General features: G+C 45.8%; 1 protein-coding gene and 1 long non-coding RNA gene across 12 annotated transcripts in view; one reads left to right on the top strand and one right to left on the bottom strand.

Annotated features, from left to right (window-relative positions):
• Positions 1-4,315, bottom strand: part of MARK1 (microtubule affinity regulating kinase 1) — a 56,930-nt gene extending 52,615 nt beyond the window's left edge. For 2 of the 6 annotated variants that reach the window (XM_068676035.1, XM_068676039.1), the window contains exon 1: positions 3,959-4,315. In XM_068676035.1, coding sequence (XP_068532136.1) covers positions 3,959-4,009 — 51 coding nt within the window. In that variant the 5' untranslated portion in view covers positions 4,010-4,315. The remainder of the gene's footprint in view (positions 1-3,958) is intronic. The other 4 variants (XM_068676036.1, XM_068676037.1, XM_068676038.1 and 1 more) reach the window with 2 other exon arrangements.
• On the top strand, positions 3,677-13,051 carry LOC137853559 (uncharacterized). 6 transcript variants are annotated; one of them, XR_011094571.1, is made up of 6 exons: positions 3,677-3,834; positions 5,863-5,937; positions 9,196-9,316; positions 10,316-10,423; positions 10,830-11,933; positions 12,374-13,051. It is a non-coding gene; the product is annotated as an uncharacterized lncRNA (long non-coding RNA). The 6 variants fall into 6 exon arrangements; XR_011094570.1 differs by lacking the exons at positions 3,677-3,834; positions 5,863-5,937; positions 9,196-9,316 and having other exon boundaries at positions 9,722-10,423; positions 12,374-12,497; positions 12,636-13,051; XR_011094569.1 differs by lacking the exons at positions 3,677-3,834; positions 5,863-5,937; positions 9,196-9,316 and having other exon boundaries at positions 9,722-10,423; positions 12,374-12,497; positions 12,579-13,051.
• Positions 13,052-19,330: the final 6,279 nt, after the last annotated feature.

Raw genomic sequence — 19,330 nt, 5'->3', positions numbered from 1 at the left:
CCTGCTTTAGCTGGCATCTCAGACATCACCCTGCCCTCGCTAGCCTGCAGCGGGGTGTGCGTGTGTCAGAATTATCACAATTAGTTCTATGATAATGTAGTTGATCGCATGACTGTAAATCGCTGCGTTATCGTGCCTTAAACCCCCCCCCCTGCCATGACATCTCTGAATCACTCCGATAGGGCACTGGCTGGGTAAGGCACGCTGCAGTTCCTACGCTCCTCCTCAGCTCCAGCCAGCCTTATCAGCTGGCTCTCCCGCCTTGTTTGTTCCTTCTCCTCCAGTAAACACGCGCCATCTCCGGAGCAGGATGTACCAACTTCTGCGTGCCTGAAAAGTACAAGGCAAAACAGTTCCCTGGGCCTTCGCTGGGAGTGGTGACGCCACAGCACAAAGAGAGTCCCGGCACACTTCCACAAGTAAGAGAAAGAGCTTCCAAAGATTGAATGACATTTACCAACAAATTTAAATAAAAAAATAAAAAAATACACCAGCCTACAAGGCCTTTATGTCAGAAGAAGCAAAATACAGCCTTCTCGTTTTTATTAATTTTACAAAGTGGCATACAACCTACCACCAAAACTCCACGCGTCTTTCCTTATACAGAACTCTCAGAAAGCATTCAAGATCATGTATTACCTGCACCTTTCTTTTCTCTTACTGTAATTCATGAAGAATGTTACCCAATTTAAGCACTTCATACAGTACAATATGAAGGAGAAAACACAAAAGCCTCAATAGCAACTCAATGAAAACAAAAGAGCTACAACAAGCTCAGAGCTTTAGATTCTTATCCCTCTCCTCCTCCAGCCTCAGCAGAGATAGGAAGCTCCATTCACCCAAACTAACCCCAACTCCAACTGTCTGAATGCCCTGAAACATTACCTACAGCAGCCTACACATCACTATCAAGAGGAAACCATAGTTACACATACGAAATCAAATCGCAGGAAAGTGTTTACTTTCAATACTACTCTTACCCCTCATTTTAAAAAAAGAAAGCTGATAATAGGTATGAAAATAATGTTTACTGCACTGCCTCTACCCATCAATTTTCCTCAGCTTTCCCAATAAACCATTCAATAAGAAAAAATGTTTGACAATCATACTGTATTTTGTTTCCTTAAACATAGCTATGGTGAAAGAAGTAAAATTTCCAGCGCAAAACACTTAGGGGCATATGCGTTAGAAAAATTAAACATCGCACTGGGAGATGAAAAGAACAGCAAAAAGGAAAAAAAGATTGGGTGTGAATTTATATCATGCAGGCCTATCAGTTATACACATACTGACTGTTTCACAATGACTGCTCCCCTCCACCTGTTGTTTGCCCATTGCCATTGGTCCTCCTTCCTTTCACTCAAGCTGGCTGATAAGAATTTATCAGGTAACCTGCTGCATGACCCTACCCCTTCTGGACTACTGTCAAAGGGCACTGCGGTGTAAAAGGCACAACCAGTTACGGAACCGTGTGCTGTTTTCACACATCCATCCAGGAACTCTCATAATTCTTCAAGGGGAGTATATTCTTATGACAGGTGCTCTGTCCAATTTTATTATTTCGTTCAAATGACAGAACACACGCTTGCATACTTAGTGAGAACAGTTTACATTGAAATATATACAAAAATACACATAACTTTTTCTTTTCTTCTTAAGAACAAGTAAAAAAAAAAAAAAAACAGAACAGGGAAAGCAGCTGCCGAGAACCCGGGGGTGGCAGGGGTAGGGTAGCTCCCAATGATTTCATGCAACGATCTCACACCATGTGCAAAGCACAGCTGGACGCGGACGTAGATTTGTACTCAGACCCATCAATCAGCTCTCTCCGGGATGCAGAGCTACAATCTATCCCTTGAGAGTCACACAATGGAGCAACATTTCTGAGAGATGGCCACAAGGAAGGAAGAAAAGATTGCTACCCAGAAGATCACCATTAACTGCACAACTTCTGAGAGCTTCGCTAATATATGTGCTTGGGAATTGCAGATATGCACTACAAAGAGGGAGTCAGTTCACCAGGCCAAGAACACTCAGACTTACCCTGCTCTAATTTAACTCCTGCTTTCCCAGCCCCTCTCTTTTAAGTAACTTCTCCCGGCAGATGCAGCGCCTTGCCACCCCAGCTGCCAGAGCTCACCAGCTAACCTCTGAGCATCAAGGCCCATCAGCACAAACACTCTGCCTGTCCATTAGTGCTTATTAACAGGAGGAAGCACATTAAGAGTAAATTAAGCGTCTCACCTCACCCTGACAGAGTCCATTTTAAACCAAGGAATTATGCTGTCCCCGAAGTCAACAACAGGCCAGCTCCTTCTTCCCACACTTGCCACTTTAGCCAAAGCTCTTGGGCAAGGGCAACCAGCAGTACCCGAGGGGGCTTGCCCAATGCCCAGAGGGCAGAGGGGACAAGAGCCTTGGCGGAACCCTGCCCCAAAACCCAGCAGACACCCTACTAACAGCAGCATAAGAATCACTGTGCAAATTTGGGAACGTACTGCTGCACAGCTCTTTACAGTCTGTCTGACCAACTATTATATTCGTTAGTGTTAGGTTACAGACTTACACCAAGATTTTCAGTAGCAAATGTGCAATTTTGAGGACTTTGATATCCTGTACACACCTGATTTTTAGACACCCTTGCCTTCTCTGAAAGAAATAAAAAAAAATCCTTACTTAAATCTAGTTGTCAAAATAGAGCATTCAAAACCGGCACATTTAATAAATGAACTACCAACAGTTTAATTGAAGTTTTCATTCTACAGAAGTTGACGATGTTTGAAAATATTTCCATTTGCCTTCTGTAAACGCACTTTGCAAGTCTTATGCACTGTATTACTGGATACATGCATAAATATTTCTTATCTCTTCCTGTCATCTACCCCTTGTCTACATTCCTATATACATTTGAAATGGAAACTCCTAAGCAACACGCATCACTCAAACCTGGGCCTTGTCATTTAATTAAATCTAAATATTCATTTTCATCTCAAGGACTTGCTTCCATTCTGACACTAATAGAGGACTCATCAGCCCATGAATGAATAGAAAGGACAGCCCAAGTGGATCTATCTACTCGCTTTAAGCTTTAACTGGGAACCACACAGACACGGCCTCGCCAATTACACTTCCACTGGGCGACTGAAACTGAAGCCTTCGTTCCTTTAACTATATTCCTGGTACCTTCACCTCCTAATGTCTCTGCTCCTATTTACTCTTTATTTCTCCTAATTCAGTGACCTATTCAGCAGACGCTGCCTCTTTGCCTTGCACACAACCAGGCCCTGGTGCTGGCAGGAGCCCGCAGCCCTGGCAGGACCCGAGCGAGCCACCTGCCCGCCGCCCCGCGCTCCTCACCGATCGCTTTCCCTCCAGCTACAGGCCGGGTAAAATTGCCTGTGTGAAATTTCATATGACTGCCGCTCCTGCCACTTTTCCCGAAGGCAGCTAATGATATCGAGGGCGCATGCCGAGCATACCTCGTTTAATCTCGGCTCCCTCACCTAAGAGGCACATTTCACACCTCCCATCCCACCGCCTGGCTAAGTGCTCACACCGGGCAGCCAGGGCCAGACAAAGTCCGGGACTTTGGGGATCTCTCGGGCGCTGTGCTCCGAGGCGGCGGGGCTGCTCCCCGCAGGAACCCCGCCACAAAGCGCCCACCACCCCACCCCGGGAGGAGGCGCGCAGGGACGCCCCAGCCGAGCACAAAGGCAGGCACCACGAACCCAGCGGGGAGGGAGCGGGGCCGGGCACACGGCCTCCCCGCGGCGCCACACAAAGCCAGGCAGCGGCAGCCCGGCAGCAACAGGCCGGCAGCAGCACAGCGCCAAGGTGCGCCCCAAACAAAGGGCGGCTGCCCGGGCAGGGGCGGCGCGGCCCGGAGGCCTCTCCCCGGTGCAGCCGGGGGCAGGGGCAGGGGCCGGGGCCGGAGAAGGGGGGGTGGGGGTGGACTCACGTTCTCCGCGTCCCGCTCGTTGACGGTGGGCAGCGGCGTGCGGGTGGACATCTTGCGAGCCGGGAGGGGGCGGTGGGGCCGCCCGCTCAGCCTAGGCCGCGCAGCCCCGCCGGCAGCCGGGCGCTCCGGGCGGGCCGGGCCTCCTGCCGCCCGCCGGCCCCGCTAGGCGCCCGGCGCCATGGCCGCGCCCGCCCGCCCGCCCCCTTCACCGCCGCAGCCACCGGGCTCCGGGCTCCGGGCTCCGCGCAGCTCGGCCGCACGGCCCCTCCTGCCCCGCCTGCTGCCCGCTCAGGTGAGCGGCCGGCAGCGCAGGGCGGCCACGGCGCCTCCTCGCAGCATCCGGCAGCGGCTCCTCCTCCTCCTCCTCCTCCTCCTCCCCCTCCTCCCGCCGCGGCCTTCCCCGTCCCTCCTCCTCCTCCTCCTCCTCCTCCTCCTCCTCCTCCTCCTCCTCCTCCTCCTGCTGCTGCTGCTGCCGCCCGGCCTCGGCCCCGCGGAGGCTGGCAGCACCTGCCCGCATCTAGGCGTGTGTGTGCCCCCCGGCCGCCACCCGGCCACCGCGGCCCCCCGCTCCCGGCCGGGCCCTCGGAGGCTTAGCTGGTGAGCTCATGGGCTTGAAATTAGGAACACGCACGCATTTTTTTATTATTATTATTATTTATTTTTTTGTCCCTGGAGAAGTTGGTGGTGTTTACGCGGCAGCAGCTTTTGGTATGAAACCGACCAGCCCCTCTAAAAATAATCCGGGAAAATGAAAAAGTGCCCCACCGCCAGAACCAAAAGGAGAACAGTGTGCCTGAATTTCCATTGCGACGGCTCAGGGTTTTCATAGCCGAGTTTGTAAACACGCTAATAAATTCAGCAAGCAATCCTTAGTCTCAAAGACTATTTACAAAAAATATTCCGGAGTGCACTTGGTACGCTGCACACCTATCTCCAGGAAGCCCTTGTGCACTTGTGAAAGGAGGTATTTTGTTATATTTTACCTACAAATGTGTTCAGTTCTGGCTGATCTACCTCTGGTGTCATTCAGGAGGTACCCCAAGCCTAAAAACAGCCTCAGCAACTGCTCAGCCGACACCAGTTTTCCAGATGCTTGGGAGCGCAGCTCTTCCTCTGCTGCTGACACACGCACACACAGAGGACATCTCCGTGTTAGCCCAGTCTCTCTTTGCACACTCAGCATCACGTTGCTCTGAGCATGCATGATTTGTCTGTCTGGAAAGGCAGAGCTTCCCAGCTACTCCTCAGCTCAAAGCCTCTGAAATCTTGGTGAGCACCTCAGCAAGCTCCTAGATCATTGCTGGCACTACCGACTGTGAGGAGACTTTCACAACCCTTCATTTTTATGGGAACAAAATAAGCCAAGATTGGGTTTACTCGGGGTAAACAACCGTGGTCTCACCAGCAAGCCAAAACAAGTTTGTTGACAAACTGGATATTAACCCAGTTTGGTTGCTTAGCTCATCAAAATGCGCTCACTTTTATCCCAAATAAGTACAAAGCTGTGTCTAGGGCTGTGTGTGGGGCCTGGCTCTGCAACCCTTCCTTGGTCACTGCTCCCCCTGATGCCAGCCCGCCGTGGTATAGATTTGTCTGTGCGCTTGTGGTCAGCAAAGAAAGCAGTGTAAACTCAAATGTTTTCTAAATGTATTTAATGGCACCACTGGCTGAAGGAAAGCTTCGAAAGACTTCCTGCCTTGCAGCTTGAATGTTTCAGTCAGTAAGACATATGAACATTTTGGTTCATCAGAAATTGAAAGTACATAATAATTCCTGTTACCTGCAGACCTGCTTTGCAGTTGTTTTGGCCATGGTTGTTACTCTTATCACCTGCGTCTTTCACAGTAATGAGGTCACCCATTTGTTTAATAGCTTGGTCTAATTTTTGTTGGTTATTATTACAGGCCTTTCCACCCCCCAGTGAGAAAATGCAGAGAGGGCAGCTGAGGAGCTGTATGGAGGAGCAAGCAGCTACAGAGGTAATGCTGCCATCCCTCACCTGCTCTCTGGAGACACAAAGCTCAACATGGGCAATGGGCTGAGCACAAAAATAGTCTGCAAGAAGGATGCTCTGAACTGTCAGAGACCTGCCCTAAAATATGCAGAAAGTTATTGCTGCTCCAAGCAGCATTAACTCCCACTCCATGCCCAGCGTGAGTCACAAAGCGCAGGCAGGGCTGGGATGCCAGCAACAGCAGAGCTCCACACTCAGCCTCTGCAGGGATGGAGGGCTGCGAGCAGCACGCTGCAAGCCCAAAGCTATCATTTGGCAAAGGTGGGAAGGCAGCAGGAGTGTTGCTCTTGGGATCCGTGTTTTGAGAGGCTGGAGGAAGTCTTTACTTCTCCCATCACAAGTGAGAGGAACACACTCGTGTAAATAGGCAGGTTTGGGATGGATCTCAACTTTTAGCCCAAGTTCTAAGAAACTTGCATAGGTCCCTACTCGAGCCTGGGTGAGTACCTGTTTTTGTTTTATTCCTGGCTGCTTGTTAGGCAAAGAGAGAGGAGGCAGAGTACAAGATGTAAGCTCCTACACCGTTATTATTCTGAAAAGTGCTAATTCTCCACATTTTTCCCAGAAATATCACATTTATTTATGACCAGACAACTTTGTTTAGTAAGGAAATTAAGGTGTCAGTTGGCTCTGTAGGCACTTGTCCATCCCAAGGGGAGCTCCAGCAGTGAGTCAGCTTCAGCTTCTTGGCTCATAGGCAAATGGACTCATTGCCTTGTGTCCTGTTGCAGCCAAGCCCAAATGCCTTGTCCTTCAAGAAGCCAGCTGGCTGTTTCTGAGGCCCACTTTACTTTGTGTTCTCAGGGATGTGCCGGCTGGGAGCCACGTACAGGCAAGCGCAAGCACAGAAATGTCTCCCCAGCATGAGCCTACTGCCTTGGGATGGCCTGGAGTCTTCTACAATGCATTAGGGAACTGGGTTGAACTTCAGGGTTGGAGGGTGGATGTTCCACCACCTTAACCCCGAGTATTATCCACAACTGTACTAGCAATTTCAGGCACTAACCTGAATGAACTTTTTTTCCCCAAAAATTTTCCAAATCTGATTCTTAATATCAAATGAGTGAGGTTCAGAAATAACACAGTGATTGGGTGACCACTTGAATGTGAACAAAATAGACCTAAATCTTGGTCTTTATTGCCTTTCATTATACCGGAACATCTACTATATAGTGAAAAATAAAATGAAAGACCTGAAAAAGGAAGATCCTGAGAGAATTGTCAGGTGAAGTTGCTAAGACACTGTCCATCGTATCTGAGATGTCATGGCAGTCCAGTAAAGTTCCCATTGAGTGGAAGAGAGGAAACATTGCCCCCATTTTTAAAAAGGGAAAAAAGGAAGACCCAGGGAACTATACAGGCCAGTCAGTCTCACCTCTGTGCCCAGCAAGAGCATGAAACAGTTCCTCTAGGAAACTGTGCAAAGGCACACGGAAAACAAGGAGGTGATTGGTGACAGCCAACACGGCTTCACTAAGGGCAGATCATGCCTGGTGGTCTTCTATGATGGGGTTACAGCATTGGTGAATAGGGGAAGAGCAACTGACATCATCTACGTGGACTTGTGCAAAGCATTTGACACTGTCCTGCATGACATTGCTAACTTGGAGAGACATGGATTTGTTGGATGGACCACTTGGTGGGTAAAGAATTAGCTGGATGGTCGCACTTTCTTACAGTCATGCCTGAAGGCTCAATATCCAGGTAGATATTGAGGTGATTCTCCCCCTCTACTCTGATCTTGTGAGACCCCACCTGGAGTTCTGCATTTAGCTCCAGAGCCCCTCGCACAAGAAAGACACAGACCTGTTGGAGCAAGTCCAGAGAAAGGCCATGAGGGTGATCAGAGGGCTGGAGCACCTCTCCTATGAAGACAGCTGAGAGAGCTGGGTTAATTTAGCCTAGAGAAGGGAAGGTTCTGGGGGACCTTATAGTGGCCTTCCAGTATTGAAAGGGGACCTACATTAAAGCTGGGGAGGGACTTTTTATGAGGGAGTGTAGAGTTAATACAATGGTTTTAAACTAAAAGAAAGTAGGCTTAGACTAGATATGAGGAAAAAATCTTTCTTGTGTGGGTGTTGAGGCCCTGGAGCAGGTTGCCCAGAGAAGCTGTGGATGCCGCATCCATGGAAGTGTTCAAGGCCAGGTTGGATGGGGCTTTGAGCAGCCTGATCTAGTGGGAGGTGTCCCTGCCCACAGCAGGAGGGTTGGACTAGATAATCTTTAAAGATCCATTCCAACCCAAATCATTCTATGATAAAATTTGTAAGAAGTAATATATTTCTATCTGTATGTAATAAGTCTGCAATAGCATTAACTCCTGAGGTCATTACCAACTACAGATACAAGGCTCCATGGATTGTTTACTTTCATGAAAGACAACTATTGTATGTGTGTAGGCTTTGTAAATATATTATTAGTTGCAGTCAAGATTCTGTTTTTGCCACAAGAATCATTGGGAAGTACAGTGTTGGTGGAAAGTTATACTTTAACTTGCCCCCAGTACTTTAAGCCTCCAAACAAATCTAATAAAAAAAATAAAAAAAAAATATTTTTGAGTTTAATAGGAATACATACCTATTGTATATATTTTATTGTGTGTATGCAAATAGAAGTTTACACAGATTTAACAGGCCAAAACTCATCTCAAGGTCAATTGTACTGAGATTTGACTATAGTTAAGTTTGTCTCTTCACATTTTCTAGGTAACTGAAGATTTTATTGTTTCCATACCATTATAAGGAACTGCTATAAGAATGTCTATGTAAGAACTTAATGTGAAAACAGTAAATAAAAGCAGCATTTATCACAGGTTGCTCTGGATCCCTGTGAGGAATACAATAAAATCCTAAAAGCACTTTGTATTTACAGAGCTTTCTTGCACTTGTAAATCTCCAAAGCTTCTAAAACAGTATTACCAAATCTGTTTCACAGAAGGAAGAGCACCTTAAAATAAGCTGTAAACTTGAGGAACAAGCCGTGAGGGCAGTCCTAGTTCATTGCCAATGGTCTGAAGGACCATTAGCGAAGAGGTTCCCCTTGTCCCTGGGCATGCCTCTGATGAACAGAAAAACAGTTTTCTCTGAAAAACAGAAAAGGGTTGTAAATGGGTCCTGCGTTGCTAAAGAGCTCTGTACTGGGTCTTAATAATCATTGCTAAAAGTAAGTAGTTGAAATTGTTTTCTTCAGCTTTGATATCTCATCTTTCCTTTGACTCCCCCAGTCTCTACAGCCACAGCCAACTTCTTACCACATCTGAAGAGTTTCAAAAAGGAAACTAGCAAGCCACCATAGCACTGAGGTAGAACCACAACAAAACCTGGGGCAATGGCAACTGCACGAATGTAAGCACTTGTTTTCATTTTCCTCTCCCTTTTTTGACTGTTGTGGGTTTCAGTGGTGGTTTCAAACTCACTTCTTAGAAGTTTCATTTTCTTTTCTTTTTGTAGCTTGGATTTAGATTAAGTATAATGGTAGAGGAGGTAAGGCTTGAATCATTTCCATGCATCATCACTGTCTATATCTTTTTTCTTTTTTTTTAAACATTAACATTCTTTGAAAAAACTACAACATAATCCAGCAAGTAATAACAATGAAAAGATAAATTTAGGTAATATAGTGCATTTGAAACATCTGTAACATAAGGCAACACTTTGGTGTGTCTTTATCTGAAAAATATTTGTTTGCTACGAAAATAAGTTAAAGAGTAAAATAACTATTTAAAGCAGGTACTTGCATGATTTGTATCAAAGCTGTGCCTGAGCCTGCCACATATGACATAATGTGCATTAGTCTTGTGAATCAGGGAAGCTTCTCTAGCTGTTGCTACAGCTGTAGGCCTGACAAGCAGAGAGGAAGCCAGGGACAAAGGAGACAGCAGACTATAAGTAGTCCTCTGAGACCCTCGGGATACAGATTTAAAACCAGATTTAGATAACCCCAGGAGATGGGGCAGGATGGCAGAATGCCTGCAACAAGAAGCCTTGTGATCTGCCATTGATCTTCAGAGGGCCATCAGAGACCGAAAGTGGGGGAAGAGTTGGGAAAGGCAATTAACCTAAGTGGTCACAGATGTTCTCACTCTGCATCTGCCCTCTGCAGACATCAGTGGTGTGGTTTCTGTGGAAACAGAAACTCTGCTAAATGGAGCTGCTGTCCCTATCAGGATCTGATTTTTCCAAAGATGCATGTTGTGGTAGCGTAACGAGAGCTTGTTGATGCAGAAAGGTGTAAAACTATCCTGCAGTAGCATTGTGTATTCAGATCCAAACTAGAATGGATTATTATCTATGAATAATTTCAGGGTTTGGTAAGAATTAATCCAATGAATTATTCTGATGCAGGGAAGTCTTTAACTACTGCAAAAACCCTATGCAATCTCCAGTGAGTCCGGTGTCACTTCCAGCAGTCTTTTCTTTCCTATTATAAGCTGACCAAAGAAGGTGCCACAGGTGAAGATTTTAAGATTATTTCTTGCTTTAAGGTTTTAGCTAAACTTCTGACTGAAAGATTTAAGCATGTGTGTCTCCATGAGTGAATTTATTTATTTACCTATTCAGGACAACTTTTATTTTACTATTGTTTCTTATTTTTATAATATCTTATTTGGTTAAGATACCTTGCTGAGTGGACTGGGTTTCATTTTTTACTGAGTCATTCTGCCATTTTCAAATGTCTTGGGAAGTTGGGTACTTTTTTTTCCACCTCCCCCTGAAAAAATTGCAGTGCTCCTGTTTTGTTTTATGCTGACAGCATTAAATTGGCAGAATAGTCGTAAAGATAATTGACAAAATGACAGGATGGAATAAAATGTTGGAAGGAAATATCTGACTCAGGCATTCTTGGACTTTTTAACAGTTAAACCACAACGGCCTGTTGAAATGAATGAGGTACTCCCACAAGAGAAAGTAAATTTTATCCCTCCCAGAACTTGATTGGGGAACAAAATGGCAAACAACTGCTTACTGCCATGAACCATACTGAGTACGTCTCACAGCAGACTGAACGCTGGACTGAAATTTGTACAGACTTCTCCGAGGTTATTGGGAGCAGAGAAAGGCCATCAGACATCCTGTAGCAGCAGCTGAGCCGGAGCTGGTAATATCCTTGCCTGTCATGGCTTTAGCGATGGTTATAAAGGAGGAAAGGTTCCAGAGGTCTCCTTCAAAGAGCTTACAACATTTAGCAAGCAACCATACTGCTAGCTTGAGCCTTGTTGTCCAGAAGTACTTTAAGGTCTCATCTTGTGCATTTTCAGGGCGCATTAAATATCATATTAAAATGTCCCCCCTGAGATGTGATAAGTGACCCTGCAGGGCCTTAGTCTGCAACCAGTGCCATCGTCTTGCGCAGACACATCATCTTGCTCACCCAGTCTCGGAAGGGAGGCTGCATGGAAACAGATACAAGAACATGAAAGGCAAGAAAAGAAGCACAGCATTGGATCTAACATTTTAAATTAGCCAGAGAAGAAAGAAAGAAAGAATGTCAACACAATTCCAGAATGAGCTAAAAATAAACCTAAAGGTTTATTTTTAGATGTGCCATGCTATCCAGTAACAGCTCAGCTTTATGGCATGTAGAAATAGGATCTAGATTCTGATTTTGGTTATATTGCCGGGAGTTTTCCATTGACTTCAAAGATGCTTAATATTTTCACCAAAAAAAATTGATCAGAATCTGGCCATAGATCTCCTTCATGTGATGCATTTACATGTGAGTTTTAGTGTGTGGGGGGGGAATATTTTAAATTATGAACCAATATACTATCTTGCTTTTTTTTTTTATATATAATTTTCAATGATTTTGTGGGTTTTGAAAATGAACAGTGCTATATGTATGCTAAGCATTATTATGTATTATATAAATGCATAATGTCAAGCATTCTATTTTCATCTTTGCCCACAGCATGGTCATTATATATCTGTAGTAGGAAGAAATGCAACACTGTATTTAATAAAGGTAATGGATTATGTTTGTATTTCATGTTGTTAGGTGATCCGCTGCTTCCCACATCTAGGTCACGACTCAAATCCGTCAGGGTCGAGCATGGCCAGTCATTACTATCTGACACCCAGTATGCCTCTGCTGCTACAGAAATTGTCCCCTCTGTAACTCATCAGCTCCATTCAGACCCCGGGAAAATGCTGTGGGGTGATGCCAGTGATCACACGGGTGGAGGAAAATGCCAGTCTTTGTTCTGGAATATCCTGTTCAAAACACAGCTAAGCAGTGCTAGTGATAGTGATGTAAAATAAATTAAAGACACCCAACTGAAGTATCATAAAGTCCAGCACATCTTATGAGCACTAAAAAAAAAATAACTAAAATAGAAGAGAGTAAGTTTAGTAAACTAATGGTTTGCTTAAGAAAATAGTTTTGTTTGTTTGTTTGTTTAACAGAGATCTGATATGCTTGGCATGAAGCATGGGTCAGAAGATCTCACTGGAGTGCTAAACCAATTTTCCAGTAAGGTCTGCAAGCCCAGCTTTGAGAACACCAGAGTTTGTTCCAGCTGCAAAAAAGGTATACACATTTTTCAGGTTAGATTTGTGTCTCAAGCCTAATGTTTGGCATTTTTACTACATTGCTGATTTTGCCCCACAGCAGCACATTATAAGTCCACCCGACCAAATCTTAAGGCCTTCTGGTCATTTGTTACAGAGCTCTTACTGGAAACAAAACTCGCCGTAGTTTAATCCTGATGGATAAAAAGCAGCTGAGCACGCACCCTTCCCTCTGATTTCCATAGCAGTTGTTGCTGAGTAAGGGCTGGATAGGGCTCCTGCTCCCGCATCAGGACTGCTGACACGAGCATGTGGGAGGAAGATGAAGCTGCGCGAGGGCAGACTTCACTTCAGGAGCTGGTCCTTTCTTCTTTCACACGGATGGGAGTGGTCACAGCGCGCTTTCCTGCCACATCAGTCTCAACAGATCCTTGCACAACTTGGCCTGTTTTAAGCTTTTAACAAGGGTGTAGGAGTTCAGAAAAAACTACCTCCCTTCCCCCAAGAAAAATTTAATTGCAAAGGTTTGTTTTGATGTAGCATGTACAGTAAACTTGAATCACTGAAAGTGAACCGCACATTTGTGGAAGTGTTTTTTTTCTTGCCCTAGTTTTCGTTCCTAGTTAGCTATTCATTTTGTTTCACTCTTGGAGAAAACACGCTGGAGACTTCATCCTGCTCCCGGTGAGGCTGATGGCAGAGTCCCTAAGGCCATCACCCCTGAGGCTGTGAGACAGCTCCTCTCTGTTGACCCCACTGGGGCTGTCCCAGTATATACCAGAAGGCAATCTGCTCCCCGTCATCCCTAATGCAGACAGACCTTGGCGTGACTCATTTTACAGGCCAAAGCAAGCATTAATTCCCAGTAATAATAACAAAGTGGTGCATGCTGATAGGTTCCACTCTCATTGTAGCTGTGTTGCTAATTAGGAGTGCTGCTAATTCTTTATAACACCCGTTTGTTTTAACACTCAGAGATCAGGAGCCTAGTGTTTTTAAGGTTGCGTACAAACAAAAGCTTCGATACTACAGCACTATATGTGCTAAAAGCTCATGCATATTTGTACTTCAGTGTCAAGATCATGGTCCTTGCAAGCTCTGTAAACCTTAGCTGAGGCCAACACAGATGCTTCAGATTTATTCTTCTATTAACAGGCTCAGAATCTAGATCTTGGTTATTATTATCACCAGTACACAGCATGCCAAGATGTGAAGGACAAGTGGAAGGACAGTCTAAAATGCAAATGATGCAATAAATGGGCATAGTAAGTAACAGGGAGAAAATGAAATACAAAGGGACAAAGCCAAGAAAAAGGTTGTTCAGTTTAGGGAGGATGATCCAACAAAATTGACTAATATTTAACAATCACTTGCTCACTGTAGGCTCATTTACTGTGGCCAGCAACAAGGAAAATGTTAATGACTGGCAAATGACTATTCCTTAATTTAGATTCAGAATAATCCTTTTTAATATATTCATCAATGATCTGGACGAGGGCATTGAGTGCACCCTCAGTAAGTTTGCAGATGACACCAACCTATGCGCATGTGTCGATCTGCTCGAGGGTAGGAAAGCTCTGCAGGAGGATCTGGATAGGCTGCACCGATGGGCTGAGGTCAACTGCATGAAGTTCAACAAGGCCAAGTGCCGGGTCCTGCACCTGGGGCGCAATAACCCCAAACAGAGCTACAGGCTGGGAGATGAGTGGTTGGAGAGCTGCCAGGCAGAGAAGGACCTGGGAGTGATGGTGGACAGTCGGCTGAATATGAGCCAGCAGTGTGCTCAGGTGGCCAAGAAGGCCAGCGGCATCCTGGCTTGTATCAGAAACACTGTGACCAGCAGGGCTAGGGAGGTGATCGTCCCCCTGTACTCGGCTGTGGTGAGGCTGCACCTCGAGTACTGTGTTCAGTTTTGGGCCCCTCGCTACAAGAAGGACATCAAGGTGCTTGAGTGAGTCCAGAGAAGGGCGACGAAGCTGGTGAGGGGCCTGGAGAACAAGTCCTACGAGGAGTGGCTGAAGGAGCTGGGCTTGTTCAGCCTGGAGAAGAGGAGGCTCAGGGGCGACCTTATTGCTCTCTACAGATACCTTAAAGGAGGCTGTAGTGAGGTGGGGGTTGGCCTGTTCTCCCACGTGCCTGGTGACAGGACGAGGGGGAATGGGCTTAAGTTGTGCCAGGGGAGTTTTAGGTTAGATGTTAGGAAGAACTTCTTTACTGAAAGGGTTGTTAGACACTGGAGCAGGCTGCCCAGGGAAGTGGTAGAGTCACCATCCCTGGAAGTCTTTAAAAGACGTTTAGATGTAGAGCTTAGGGATATGGTTTAGTGGGGACTGTTAGCGATAGGTCAGAGGTTGGACTCGATGATCTTGAGGTCTCTTCCAACCTAGAAATTCTGTGATTCTGTGATAATGTTATCAAAGAATATGGAAATTCCTTAACAAGGTGAGAAGGCATATAATCCTGTCCAAGTACTTACACAACTACTTTTACCTTGGTACCTGACTGTTTTGTTTGTAACAGTCCTCATATCTCATGCAATTGGGAAGCTTTAGAGCAGGCCCAGAGCAGCAGTGACGCCTGGGGAGACAGGCTGCTGGGGCTGGCACAGCCCTCATGGGTTATCCTAGCCTGGGTGGCCAATACTTGCCTTGTACTAGCACAGCTCCTAACACAACCTTCTAGAAGCAACTTTCCAAGCCTATTCCATTCAAACACATTTAACAGGATATTCCCCAACTATCCCATCCCTTCCAATTTGTGTCTTCACCTTCATTCTTGGTGTTCAAAGAGCAGGACTAACACCTGATGGCAGGACTAACACCTGAGGCAAGGCAAGGCAAGCCCAGGCAAGGCAAGTCAAGCACAGGCAAGGCAAGGCAAGATAAGGAAAGGCCAGGCAAGGCAAGGCAAGGCAAGGAAGCCCAGGCAAGGCAAGGCAAGGCAAACCCAGGCAAGGCAAGGCAAGGTAAGGCAAAGCAAGGCAAGGCAAGGCAAGGCAAGCACAGGCAAGTCAAGGAAAGGCAAGGCAAGGCAAGTCAAGGCAAGCACAGGCAAGGCAAGGCAAGCCCAGGCAAGGCAAGGCAAGGCAAGGCAAGGCAAGGCAAGGCAAGGCAAGTCAAGCACAGGCAAGGCAAGGCAAGGCAAGCCCAGGGAAGGCATGGCAAGCTCAGGCAAGGCAAGGTAAGGCAAGCCCAGGCAAGGCAAGGCAAGGCAAGGCAAGCCCAGGCAAGCCCAGGGAAGCCTAGGCAAGGCAAGCCCATGAAGCCCAGGCAAGCCCAGGCAAGGCAAGGCAAGGCAAACCAAGCCAAGCACAGCCAAGGCAAGGCAAGGCAAGGCAAGGCAAGGCAAGGCAAGGCAAACCAAGCCAAGCACAGCCAAGGCAAGGCAAGGCAAGGCAAGGCAAGGCAAACCAAGCCAAGCACAGCCAAGGCAAGGCAAGGCAAGGCAAGCCCAGGCAAGCCAAGCCCAGGCAAGGCAAGGCAAGGCAAGACCAGGCAAGACCAGGCAAGGCAAGTCCAGGTAAGGCAAGGCAAGGCAAGCCCAGGCAAGGCAAGGCAAGGCAAGGCAAGCCGAGGCAAGCCCAGGCAAGGCATGGCAAGGCAAGGCAAGCCCAGGGAAGGCAAGGCAAGGCAAGACAAGCCCAGGCAAGCCCAGGGAAAGCAAGGCAAGCCCAGGCAAGTTAAGGCAAGGCAAGGCAAGACCAGGCAAGGCAAGGCAAGGGAAGGCAAGCCCAGGCAAAGCAAGGCAAAGCAAGACAAGGCAAGGCAAGGCAAGGCAAGGCAAGGCAAGGCAACCCCAGGCAAGGCAAGTCCAGGCAAGGTAACCCAGGCAAGATCAGGCAAGCCCAGGCATACTCAGGCAAGCCCAGGAAAACCCAGGCAAGGCAAGGCAAGGCAAACCCAGGCAAGGCAAGCCCAGGAAAGCTCAGGCAAGCCCAGGAAAGGCAAGCCCAGGCAAGGCAAGCCCGGGCAAGGCAAGGCAAGGCCAGGCAAGCCCAGGCAAGGCTAGGCAAGCCCAGGCGAGGCAAGGCCAGTCGAGGCAAGGCAAGGCAAGGCAAGCCAAGGCAAGCCCAGGCAAGGGAAGGGAAGGCCAGGCAAGGCCAGGCAAGGCAAGGCAAGACAAGGCAATGCAAGGGCTGCAGGAGCTGATTCCTGTACCCTAGTGTAAGGAATGTGTCTTGATGGTCCAATTTATGGAGCTCATGTATTTACAGGTTTGTGCTTTGGTCTCTTACTGATAATAATGCTTTTTTTGTTTTGTTTTGTTTTTTGTTATTAATATTTTTATCAATGTTAGTTAGCTGAAGGAAGGAATGTAAGTAGTCCACTGCTGTCTTTTCATTCTCAATGGACAGCATATACATTAAATGACACAAATAAATAACTAACATAAAACCCTCCTAATCCTAAAATCAAATCCCATAATCTCCTCTCCTCTCCTCTCCTCTCCTCTCCTCTCCTCTCCTCTCCTCTCCTCTCCTCTCCTCTCCTCTCCTCTCCTCTCCTCTCCTCTCCTCTCCTCTCCTCTCCTCTCCTCTCCTCTCCTCTCCTCTCCTCTCCTCTCCTCTCCTCTCCTCTCCTCTCCTCTCCTCTCCTCTCCTCTCCTCTCCTCTCCTCTCCTCTCCTCTCCTCTCCTCTCCTCTCCTCTCCTCTCCTCTCCTCTCCTCTCCTCTCCTCTCCTCTCCTCTCCTCTCCTCTCCTCTCCTCTCCTCTCCTCTCCTCTCCTCTCCTCCCAAGTGTTTTTTGGCTTCCAGCAAACTCCTAAAGAATCCATGGTCCAGAGTGGTAGAATTTTACCTAGAGCTGATGAGAACAATGAGACAGCCATGTGCCTGACTTTCTGTGAGGTATTTCAAGTATCTAAGTCCCCTGTAAGCTCAAAAGTTAAGAGCTTTACAATGTGTCAGAATCCTGCAGGGTACTCTAAGCAACATAAAGTTCAATAACTAGTACCTATAAAACTAGAAAAGTTGAGTTCAAAAGGTATTCCATTGTGGATTAAAGCTGCTTCCCTCTACCATTCTGTAAAAAAAATAAAAATAAAAATCCATTTATAGAAACAATTACATTGACATCACCTTTTAAATATGCTTACTTAATTATTTGCAAAATTAAATATCGTCAAATGTTTCCAAAACTGAGTTATAAGCCCATGCATAAATCCTGGCAGTGAAAAGCTCTGTTCTTCTATTGCAGCATTAGCATTTAGAGCATTTTAAGAGGTGTGATAGTGCTATGTGTTCAAAACAATTCCAAATTCCAATTAAAGGGTAACATCATGTTAAACAGTTACAAAGTTAAAGATCTGCATAATTTATAAGGTGTAGGTATAAATGGTGTCATTCAAATGTCTGCACACATCTGAAAATGGTACATAATACTATATATTTACATCTGTATGCATAATAAATGGCACATACATGGATATATTATCAACAGGCTTACAGATAGCTCATACAAAACCCAAAGACATCTTCAATTACTAATGTTTCTGTCATTGGGAAGGAACGTGATCTTTCATAACAATGAAGTTATTGTTTATTTTTTCCTTGCCATTTTGTCGCAGGAATTAGACATTTTGGTTTACTTATTTTATTATCATGAGATAATTCCTGCTGGTGTGCTGAAGGCACAAGCAAAGCAGTGTTTCCTAATTCCCAGAAGGCATGTGTTATCTCATGGTAACACACATTGCAGCGTGTCATTTCTTCTTGACACAGGTAAACAGCCTATACCATATCCATGATACAGTTTTGTGCTTCCATTAGCACCTCACTTGTATTTCCCCAGTGGCAAAATATTTTATCGAGCTCTAGAGTACAGAATAAAAAGAAAAAAAATAAAATAAAATATTGTGGAGTGCTTTTACCACTGAGATTTTAATAAAATCCAGAAAATTACTAAACAGAAATATACAACTGCTAAAAAGCTTCAGAGATGACATTTAGGTGAAAGTTGCTGTTTTTACTTTTCTATGCGTGGGAAAGAATATTGATAATTGCATGCGACTGATGAGCAACAGTGTGTGGATAGCTGTCTTAAAGCATATTATGAGTATAAAGGAAACATATTATTGCTAAATATTTTCATGGTACTGCTGTCATGGCCTGACTATAACAAAATCCATCAGCAAATCATATGAACAGCCTTCTGCAAGTACTCTCATCCCAGGCAGCTTTTGTTTCTTAATATTCTCAGTCAGGAATGAGTCCAGGATGCACCCCAACTTTCAGCTGGCTCCTTGTACTGTCGCTTCGGCAGTTAGCAGCTTAGAAAGATGGATAAGTCTGTGCTGTGACAAGCCAGTAAATCCATTATTAATTTTTGATTGCAGCATATTTTCCCCAGTTCCCCACAGCAGGGTGTCATTGTGTGTCACTCTACCCTTCATTTGAGATTAAATTCCACCAAGTTTGATGTACAACGAACATGGACATGAGAAGACTAATGATGGAGAGGAGAGAGGACACTGAAAACAGCTGACTAATTATTGCACCTTGGGACATCCTCCAGAAACTAAGGTCCCTCCATATTCCCTCTAGGAATTCCAGCCACTGGGCACATACTCTTACTGTCAATAATTTATTGCTTACCACCAATGAGGTGATACAGACCTTCCTTTATGTACAACTAGCTATTACACTTGCAAATAAAATCATGCATATATATTAAATATGCACTTTAAAACCCAAGCTCTTCTATGTTACAGAATTATCAACAGAGGAATCTTTTTCTTCTATTAAATGGGGGCTTGGATGTGGGAAGATTCTCCAAGGGAAACTCCCATCTACCATGAAAATATCACGAACCTGGTTGTCTTCTAAATATGGTCATAAATCATCTTGTGTTAGTA

This window comes from Anas acuta, chromosome 3 (genome assembly GCF_963932015.1).
Source record: "Anas acuta chromosome 3, bAnaAcu1.1, whole genome shotgun sequence".
Lineage (NCBI taxonomy): Eukaryota > Metazoa > Chordata > Aves > Anseriformes > Anatidae > Anas > Anas acuta.
Note: the sequence above shows the minus strand (reverse complement) of the source record. Positions and strands in the feature narration are given on the sequence as shown.